The sequence below is a fragment of the Hippoglossus stenolepis genome, chromosome 24 (genome assembly GCF_022539355.2).
Source record: "Hippoglossus stenolepis isolate QCI-W04-F060 chromosome 24, HSTE1.2, whole genome shotgun sequence".
Taxonomy (NCBI): domain Eukaryota; kingdom Metazoa; phylum Chordata; class Actinopteri; order Pleuronectiformes; family Pleuronectidae; genus Hippoglossus; species Hippoglossus stenolepis.
In genome coordinates this window covers 4,433,197-4,443,799 of record NC_061506.1, presented here as the reverse complement: position 1 = coordinate 4,443,799, position 10,603 = coordinate 4,433,197, and the positions used below count along the sequence as shown (strand labels likewise).

Here is a 10,603-nt window from a genome sequence, read left to right as displayed (position 1 = left end):
ACCAGCAGGTGGCGGCAATGCACCGATAAGTTGTTTGCCAACCACCATTTAACACCAGAAGAAGGAGAAGGTGGGCGGAGGAAAACGTTTGATTCCTGTGAGCGCGCAATATTTGATTTAGTTATTTCATGGACACTAAGCGACAGAGATGATTCGCGCACTTACACTCGTCCTCTTCGCGTTAGGACTCTTCCAGACAGGTAAGAAAAGTATAATATTATTAATTTAATGTATAAATACTTCATGAAACTGTCTGAACAGATCGATTGATTGACTGAAACGTGAATCCACCTGTCACCTGTCTCACCCCTACAAACTAATGGTTTATTCCTTGCCGCGGTGAGAAGTGATGTTCAACATGTCAGGAAATACCAAACGTAAAGTGTGTGGGTCAGAAAAGAGAGAGAGAGAGAGAAAGCAAACACCTGTTGACAGTTTGTTTCCACAGAAAGGTGAATCCATGAATCACAGTTTATTACACCGGGTCACACTGCTGCTGTTTGTGTGTCGCAGGTTCTCAGTTGTCTGGTGTTCATGTAGCCGAGGGTTTAATTCACCTTCACGGAGAAGTCACAGTGAAATAACGGACGACACGTTGTTTCTTTTCCCGCACAAAAAACAACCACTTTCGTTTAGTGACCCTTCACAATAAAGGTCCCACATAGACACACTGTTTATGATGACAGGAAACAGATTCACTGACCAACCTTTCACAATAAGGTGACTAGATACAATAGCTCACATTCACACTGGGTGATGTTCAGGGTTTATTTTGAAAATGGTCATAATTGTGAGAGAGAGAGAGAGAGAGATCAGGTTTTATTGCCAAGCAGGTTTACACACACAAGGAATTTGCTGTGTTGTATTTGTGCAAGTTTAAATATAGAAATTATAAAAATAAGAAACAAAAATTGAGAAAGAAATACATCAAGCTAAAATAAATATAAAGCTCAGACTTCTGCGTTCAGACTCACATCCTTTGTTCCTGCACACACGTGCTCTGTTGAAACCAAACATCTGGATGTGCAACTGTCCTCTCCTGCAGGTCTAACATCTGTAATCCAGTCTGTGGAGACTGTGGAGGAGGCAGTGGGAGAAGATGCTCTCCTCAGCTGTCAGATCCTACAGTCTGAAAATGTGGTGCATGTCACATGGCAGAAACAGACGATGGATGGGAGGACCAATCTCGCCACCTTCAACAATATCTTTGGCTCTACGGTGATCTCAGACTTCAGAGGCAAAGTGGAGGTCATAGGTCGTGGACTGCACAACAGCTCCATAGTGATCAAGAATGTGACGGAGGAGGAGGATGAAGGCTGCTACCTCTGCCTCTTCATCACCAACCCTGCTGGAGCGCTCACCTGCAGAACCTGCCTCAGGGTCTATGGTAAGAACCTGACTGAATAAACCTGTTGAACTCAACATTTGCTTTGTACTTTCTAGTATGAAATGGTAATAAGACTGTGACTTTACATTACATGGGTTGAATCAAGTAAAGAACACAAATGTCATTTTACAGTGTGACACATTTCTTTTCTTCCCAGAGCTGCATGAACCCGTTCTACACGTGAGAGAATCAAAGACAACTGACGAGTTCGTGGTTTCCTGCTCCGCCACAGGACGACCTGCTCCAACCATAACGCTCAACATCACACAGCAAGACTTCGACTTCTCACAGAACAACACTGTCAGTGTGATCAACACAAACGGTACATTCACTGTCACTGTTACTGTCACTGTCACAGCCGTGTTGGCAGGTTTCCATGACGCCGGCACACGGGTTGGATGTGCCGTGCAGGTGCTCTCCCGTCGTAAAGAGGCGTTTGTGGAGATTCCTGACGTGAAACTGATGCCGACCAATGGTGAGAAACACTTCTAAAGCCACACATTCATAGACTGATAATTATTGAATGATTCTGATGTTTTTATTTGTCTCAGGTTTGGATGAGGGATCTGGATCTGCTAGCAGACTCTTCTGTAAGTTAACGTTCACAAGTCTCTCATTTGACCTGTTGACCGGTCGTTGAGTGTAAGATATGAACAATTCCTCCATTTTGTCTCACAGTCGGGACGTGGATTGTGGTAGTGACCTTCCTTTGCACTGCTTCAGTCTTCACTGTCCTGTTAATACGAAAACTAAGGAGCAGGTACGTCTTTCAACCAGAATCTGTTATAACCGTAAACTATTGAGACGCTTTGGATTCACTTTTGGATTGCTGTCATGTCGTCCATCTTTATATACGTCTATATCCTCTATGTTAGAGTCTATGAGTGTTAATATTCAGCTTTAACTGTTCTTAAATCCTTCAGTCCGTCACACAGAGACCTTGAGAAGACTGAGGTTCCTCAAACTGCAGACGCTGATACGTGAGTCACTCTTCATATACTGGTCTTCAAACTTTATTTAAACCTGCCTGACCTTCACCAGTGTGGATGATTTGTTTGTGCAATAGAAGCTGAGTAATGAAATATTTTGTTTTTATTTTTAGGGTCCAAGTACCTTTGTTCACACCAGAGAAGAGTCCGGTCAGAAAACGGTCACCTCCTTCAGAATCCAAGCAGAGCAAAGAGACAGACCCTGAGTCGTCTTCAGAAGCCAGAAGAATTCAATCTGACCAGTAGGTGGACCTCAGACATTATATATTATAAACTATATTTTTGTCGTGCATATTTATTTTGATTGTTAACTGTATTTTTCTTGTTATATTTAACATATCAGCGGTATTTATTACTCACATATCTAGAAGGCACATTTACTGTGTGTGTGTGTGCGCTCATCTATGTTCTGACATGATCTCAATCATTGTATCATAAACTTACGTTGTGCTTTGTGTGCTAATTCTAGTTTTTAATTATTTCCTTTATTTTCCAATTATGCCCATAATTGTCAATTTAAATATTCTGCTGTAATGTCTGAACGTGACTTCATTGCTCTTCATAAGAAATAAGGATCCTCACATGATGCAACTGACCAGCAGAAATCTCACTACAACAAAATCAAACTTACGATCAAAACTGGCGTTTGGACAAATATATATTTTCCAATAAACAAATACGCATAAGGAGCAATAAGGAAAAGAACTGGAGATATGGCAGTAAATTATAGCAAGGCTGAGATCCAGAGTATAATCATCAGGACTGAAAAAGAGAGATGGCAGGAAGAAAGGGACAGAGGAAAAGAAAGTAGGTGAAATGAGAAGAAGCTCCAGAGATACAGAGGAAGAGGTGATAGTATCAAGAATGAGTCACAGGTCTAAACATCACTTCTCATCGTAGCCAGCCACCAGAGGGCGATAGAGACGCTTTGGCTTCACTTTTCGATTGCTGTCATGTCGTCCATCTTTATATACGTCTATATCCTCTATGTTAGAGTCTATCAGCGTTAATATTCAGCTTTAACTGTTCTTAAATTCTTCAGTCCGTCACACAGAGACCTTGAGAAGACTGAGGTTCCTCAAACTGCAGACGCTGATACGTGAGTCACTCTTCATATCCTCGTCTTCAAACTTTATTTAAACCTGCCTGACCTTCACCAGTGTGGATGATTTGTTTGTGCAATAGAAGCTGAGTAATGAAATAATTTGTTTTTATTTTTAGGGTCCAAGTAGCTTTGTTCACACCAGAGATTAATTCGGTCAGAAAACGGACTGCTTCTTTGAAATTGCTGAAAAATAATGCGACAGACTGCCAGACGTCTTCAAAACCCAGAAGACTTCAATTTGACCAGTAGGGGAACCTCAGGTCTCCACTGAAAGTCCAATGTACGGGGGTATCCTGCACTTCTATAGCGGTTTTCAGACATGTCCTGTGATGAATCTCCAGAGAATTGGCTCCAGACTTTCTCGACAGTTTTCCTTTCACACATGCACGATGCAGCGGAGGGTTTTCTATACAGACGTGTTCACAACAACAACAAATCCTGCACAGGATTCAGGTGAGAGGTGGGGCAGCACACAGAGATAGCGTGATTTAGATTTTTCTCTCACACACTGGATTCTGCAGACTTTCTGAGGACTTTATACTCGGGAGTCAGATGGAGAAAGTCTGCAGAAAGTCTGGAGTCTCGACAGAAACTGCGGAGGATCTTGGAAGTTCAGTGTATGTCTGAAAGCAGCTTAATTTCTTTTACAGTCGCTTACTGATTCAATAGGTGAAATCAGTCTTATGATGATTAAATGAATGGCTCTGCATCAAGGACAACTCGAAAGTTCAGGATTTATATGCAGTTGTGCAGCTGAGTTTGTGTGTTTCTATTGTGAATAGTGTATTGATTAGGTTCTCCTTATTTTTAGTGTGTTCTGATGTGCTTAATGATTTGTGCAATTTACTTTTATTCCTGTGTTTTTTATCTGCAGCTTACTGATATCTAATTAGTTTCTGTTCATTTTTGGCATTTGTGATTATTGTGTATGTGAATACGTCGATTTGCGTAACATGCGTTATACGCATCGTGTGGAAAGTGACGGCACACAGTCAAAGCATGGATTCACTCGAAGAGCAGGCTGACGCAAAACAAATCGCCCACGATCATCGAAAGCATAGGTCACCAATAGGCGGTCCGGATTCGAACCCAAACCTATTATTAAGTTTTGATGAAGCGTTTTACTATTTTCACCTGCGCAGCTTTTTCCCTCTTTACGGTGGTAAATCCTGGCAGCACACGGTAAAGTTTACTTCTCTCACTGAATAAGAGAAAGTTAAAAAAGTTAAAGCTGTTTAGTTGTTAATATTTGTTGAGATTGTTCACATGTGAAATGTAGTGAAGAAAAGGAGAAACTCAAACTACATCTTTTTTTTAATCTTCTAAAATTAAGCACGTTATTTTAAGCTGCCTTTTTCTGATGTTTATCTGAATGAATCTGTAAAGTTTAAATCAGACATTGTATATTAAAACCTTTTTTTTCTACATATTTATTTTGATTAACTGTATTTCATATTGCACATATTAGCATTTGTTTATTGCTCACCTAGCTAGAATGCACATGTAGTGTGTGTGCGTGCGTGCTGACTCAATCATTGTATCATCAACCTACGTTGTGCTTTGTGCTAATTCTAGTTTTAATTATTTCATTTATTTTCCATTTATCCCCATTATGTAAAAAGTCAATTACATTTTGTGGTGTAATGTCTGAACGTGACTTCATTGCTCTTCATAAGAAATAAGGATCCTCACATGATGCATCTGACCAGCACAAATCTCACTACAACAAAATCAAACTTACGATCAAAACTGGCGTTTGGACAAATATATATTTTCCAAAAAAGACAGAAATCACAGTAAGTTAGTAATACAGAGAAAAGGGATTGAAATCGAGTTTGTATGGATTATAAGGAAATAATAAATAAATATGTAAAAGGAGCAACAAGGAAAAGAACTAGTTGTGGCAGTAAATTATAGCAACGCTGAGATCAAAAGTATAATCATCAGGACTGAAAAAGAGCGATGGCTGAAGAAGAACGTCTCCTTCCTGTGGGTTCCTGCTCACGTATGAGTGGAAGGCAATGAGAAGTCATTAGAACGATCATCCATTGACATACAGGTACCAAGAACAGAAATAAAAACTATCATTAACGAATACAGTCACAAAACATGGCAAGAATACTGGGATTTAAATGACACAGGAAGACATATGTATAGAATTCAAAAACGTGTAGAAGAGAGAAAATCATTACCAGTCTGAGAATTTGTCAAACAGGATTAAATTAATCACTTTATAAAATGGACTCTGAAAACTGCAAACAACCTGGAACTGTCACTCGCGTTTTGATAGAATGGAACAAATATAATGAACAAGGAACGGAATTAGTGTCAGGATTAAAAGATGAAAAGCAGAATATCACATTAATGAAACTTGAAAGGAAAGACATCAAAGAATATACATAATCTTCTCATGAACTATTTAAGAGAAACAGGACTTAAGGAAATAATTCAATTTTAGTTTAGTTTAGTTGTGTTTGCTGCCAATCTACTGCTCCACACTCCGGTCCGTAAAGTGGCCGTAATGCACCGATAAGTTGTTTGCCAACCACCATTTAACACCAGAAGAAGGTGGGCGGAGTCAAACGCTTGTTTCCTCTGAGCGCGCAATATTAATATTGGACTTTGATCTTTCATGGACACAATGCGACAGAGATGATTCGTGCACTTACACGTCTCTTCTTTGCGTTAGGACTCTTCCAGAAAGGTAAGAAAAGTATAATATTAATTTAATGTATAAATACTTCATGAAACTGTCTGAATAGATCGATTGATTGACTGAAACGTGAATCCACCTGTCACCTGTCTCACCCCTACAAACTAATGGTTTATTCCTTGCCGCGGTGAGAAGTGATGTTCAACATGTCAGGAAATACCAAACGTAAAGTGTGTGGGTCAGAAAAGAGAAAGAGAGAAAGCAAACACCTGTTGACAGTTTGTTTCCACAGAAAGGTGAATCCATGAATCACAGTTTATTACACCGGGTCACACTGCTGCTGTTTGTGTGTCGCAGGTTCTCAGTTGTCTGGTGTTCATGTAGCCGAGGGTTTAATTCACCTTCACGGAGAAGTCACAGTGAAATGAGATCTTGAACCAGGAAGACACATAGCACAAAGTCCAGCTAATAAATAAATACAACACTTCAGTTTAGTGACCCTTCACAATAAAGGTCCCATACAGACACACTGTTTATGATGAAAGGAAACAGATTCACTGACCAACCTTTCACAATAAGGTGACTACATACAATAGCTCACAATCACACTGGGTGATGTTCAGGGTTTATTTTGAAAATGGTCATAATTGTGTTTGTGTGAGAGAGAGAGAGAGATAGAGATCAGGTTTTATTGCCAAGCAGGTTTACACACACAAGGAATTTGCTGTGTTGTATTTGTGCAAGTTTAAATATAGAAAATATACAAATAGGAAACAAAATTTGAGAAAGAAATACATCAAGCTAAAATAAATATAAAGCTCAGACTTCTGCGTTCAGGCTCACATCCTTTGTTCCTGCACACACATGCTCTGTTGAAACCCCCCCCCCCCATCACAGTAAGTCTTTTTTTTTAATAAACCTTATTCATTCATAAATTAGCCAAACAACACAAAGCACAGATAGACTTACATCACAAAGAAATATAAATAAACTGATTCACAACACCAGGGGTTAGAAATAAAGTTTCACATACAAACTGATTCAGATAAAGTAAACAGAATGTGTAATATATGTAACTTTATATATGACATGAGGAATATGAACAGATGGTGTTAAACAGCTGGCAGGGGAGAACCCGTATGATTTATATTGTCGTCTCACGTCACTTCACTTCACACACAGGCGCTTTGTGAAAATAACCAATCTGCGACGAGTCTTCAACCGACCAGCAACACCTGGATCTGGCTGTTGGAGGTGTGGCAGGTGTGGCAGGTGTGGCAGTTGGTGATAAGACATGATGAACTGGACAGGCGGACATAGTGTGAAGCAGAGATGAGTCAACCTGCACTCACTCGTGTCCTCTTTGTGTTAGGACTCATCCAGAAAGGTGAGAACACTGATTATTACTTTAATTTAGCTCAATGTCATTTATTTGTCTTAATCTGAAAAGACATATGTGCGCTCGCTATGTCTTTTATTTTATTGTTTATTCGGGTTATTGTGAAGATAATCTGGCTCCGATGAGTGTTTCAACCATAGACTGTAAATAAAACGGTTTCGACCCAAAGTTATTTATACAACGAGCAAAGATAAATATCAAGCTCAGACTTCCTCGTTCAGATAAACATCCTATGTTCCTGCACACATGTGGAGAGTAGATTAAACACGAAGAGTACTCAAGTAAAAGTATTGTTACTTTATGATTATAATGACTCAAGTTGAAGTAAAAGTATTCATAAAACTACGTACTTGTATAAGAGAAAAGATAAAGATAAATAAAACGACTCAAGTATTGAGTAACTTCATTAGAATGAATTGTGTTCAAACAGGATATTAACAGGTAATAACATTGTAAAGTGCACATTGATTGAATTAATAAAGTGACATATTAAAAACTAAGCCAAAATACCTTTACCTCTGAAATCTAACTCAAAATGTTCACCTGATTAACACAAGATAGGAAGATGCAGACATTCAAAAATACTAATAATATTACAATAAATTAAACAAAACAATTCTATGCCATAGGATCTACATCGTTAGAACCAGGTGGTAAGATAAGCAGGTGAAGAGCACACATATATGCACGTGGTGTTGTTTCAGTGCCATATACAGAACAGGACAAAAGACCATATACATGTAATAAAAACGATCAATCCCTGCAGCAGTGGCTTAGATGTGTGACGTTATCTTGCTCTGCTGCTATTTGCATGCACTTCACCGGAGTCAGGATTATATGGAGCAGTTGGACTTGTTTATTCTGTAAAACTGCAATATATTGGAGAAACACACAACCACAGTTGTTACTTTCCGCTGGAACCACAGCGAGAGCGTTCGCTACTGTGACATAATCAAAGTGCGCCACACTTAATACAACACGAACTTCCGCTGTGGGTTTTCAAAATAAAACCCATACAGCAAAACTGGTTGCAGTCCCAAGTTGAACAGGAATTTAACATAAACACAAGTGAATTATTTACACCGTTACAGATGCAGTCATTCAAAAACAACGTATTCTACTAAATAGAGTCAATCTTTAAAATTTTAAATATGTAACTGAGTAGGAGTAAAATGTATTCTGCAAAATAACTACTCACAGAAGTACAATTTATTGAGAAAACTACTCAAGTACATGTAACGCGTTACTACCCACATGCTCAGTTGAAACCAAACATCTGGATGTGCAACTGTCCTCTCCTGCAGGTCTAACATCTGTAATCCAGTCTGTGGAGACTGTGGAGGAGGCAGTGGGAGAAGATGCTCTCCTCAGCTGTCAGATCCTACAGTCTGAAAATGTGGTGCATGTCACATGGCAGAAACAGACACTGGATGGGAGGACCAATCTCGCCACCTCCAACAATATCTTTGGCTCCACGGTGATCTCAGACTTCAGAGGCAAAGTGGAGGTCATAGGTCGTGGACTGCACAACAGCTCCATAGTGATCAAGAATGTGACGGAGGAGGATGAAGGCTGCTACCTCTGCCTCTTCATCACCAACCCTGCTGGAGCGCTCACTGGCAGAACCTGCATCAGGGTCTATGGTAAGAACCTGACTGAATAAACCTGTTGAACTCAACATTGGCTTTGTACTTTCTAGTATGAAATGGTAATAAGACTGTGACTTTACATTACATGGTTGAATCAAGTAAAGAACACTAATGTCATTTTACAGTGTGACACATTTCTTTTCTTCCCAGAGCTGCATGAACCCGTTCTACACGTGAGGGAATCAAAGACAACTGACGAGTTCGTGGTTTCCTGCTCCGCCACAGGACGACCTGCTCCAACTGTAACGCTCAACATCACACAGCAAGACTTCGACTTCTCACAGAACAAAACTGCTGTGTTGATCAACACAGACGGTACATTCACTGTTACTGCCACAGCCGTGTTGGCAGGTTTCCATGACGCTGGCACACGGGTTGGATGTGCCGTGCAGGTGCTCTCCCGTCGTAAAGAGGCGTTTGTGGCGATTCCTGACGTGAAAGTGACGCCTACCAATGGTGAGAAACACTTCTAAGGCCACACATTCATAGACTGTAGGGGAGGGGTAGAACGGTACATGTGTGAAGACCCTTCCTCATCATTTCAGTCTGCTGTGTGGAAACACTTCAGTTTCACAGAAACGAGTTCAGTGCAAACACAGCATCAAACCCTCTGCAAACAATGTGGACATGTACATTTTTTGAATAAAGTACATATATTTAATAATGATAATCATACAATACAATAAAGGTGCAGTTTATGTACAGTTAATTTTCTACATGCTGCACTTTAATCGATATTTATTTGACTATTTTTTTGTTTGTTTATTTTGTTATTTTCCTTTTGTAAAAATTACTTAGGTAAGAAAGACACAGTTAACCAGGGTGGAATAAACAGAAATAAAAGATCAGTTCAATGTTTTCTGCTCCTTGTTTCTACCGTACTGAAAACGTCCTGAACCGTGACCTTGAAACCGAGGTACACAGAAAACGTTGTGTACCGTCACCCCTTAATAGACTGATAATTATTGAATGATCCTGATGTTTTTTTTTGTCCCAGGTTTGAATGAGGGATCTGGATCTGCTAGCAGACGCTTCTGTAAGTTAACGTTCACAAGTCTCTCATTTGACCTGTTGACCGGTCGTTGAGTGTAAGATATGAACAATTCCTCCATTTTGTCTCACAGTCGGGACGTGGATTGGGGAGTGACCTTCCTTTGCACTGCTTCAGTCTTCACTGTCCTGTTTACACGAAAACTAAGGAGCAGGTACGTCTTTCAACCAGAATCTGTTATAACCGTAAACTATTGAAACGCTTTGGCTTCACTTTTGGATTGTCGTCATGTCGTCCATCTTTATATACGTCTATATCCTCTATGTTAGAGTCTATGAGCATTAATATTCAGCTTTAACTGTTCTTAAATCCTTCAGTCCGTCACAGAGACCATGAGATGACTGAGGTTCCTCAAACTGCAGACGCTGAT

The 10,603-nt window shown here is 39.8% G+C and overlaps 2 protein-coding genes across 2 annotated transcripts; both read left to right on the top strand.

Annotated features, from left to right (window-relative positions):
• Nucleotides 1-69: 69 nt before the first annotated feature.
• On the top strand, nucleotides 70-4,910 carry LOC118103397 (OX-2 membrane glycoprotein). The gene is made up of 9 exons (XM_035150299.2): nucleotides 70-200; nucleotides 1,046-1,387; nucleotides 1,545-1,862; nucleotides 1,939-1,977; nucleotides 2,066-2,147; nucleotides 2,311-2,367; nucleotides 2,490-2,618; nucleotides 3,419-3,475; nucleotides 3,598-4,910. Exons 1-9 carry the CDS (start codon nucleotides 149-151, stop codon nucleotides 3,728-3,730), a joined length of 1,209 nt encoding a protein of 402 aa, XP_035006190.2. The 5' UTR covers nucleotides 70-148; the 3' UTR covers nucleotides 3,731-4,910.
• A 2,388-nt stretch (nucleotides 4,911-7,298) lies between these two features.
• On the top strand, nucleotides 7,299-10,329 carry LOC118103402 (OX-2 membrane glycoprotein-like). Its single transcript, XM_035150306.2, has 5 exons — nucleotides 7,299-7,521; nucleotides 8,838-9,176; nucleotides 9,333-9,638; nucleotides 10,180-10,218; nucleotides 10,307-10,329. The coding sequence occupies exons 1-5, from the start codon at nucleotides 7,467-7,469 to the stop codon at nucleotides 10,327-10,329; spliced, it is 762 nt and encodes a 253-aa protein (XP_035006197.2). The 5' UTR covers nucleotides 7,299-7,466.
• Nucleotides 10,330-10,603: the final 274 nt, after the last annotated feature.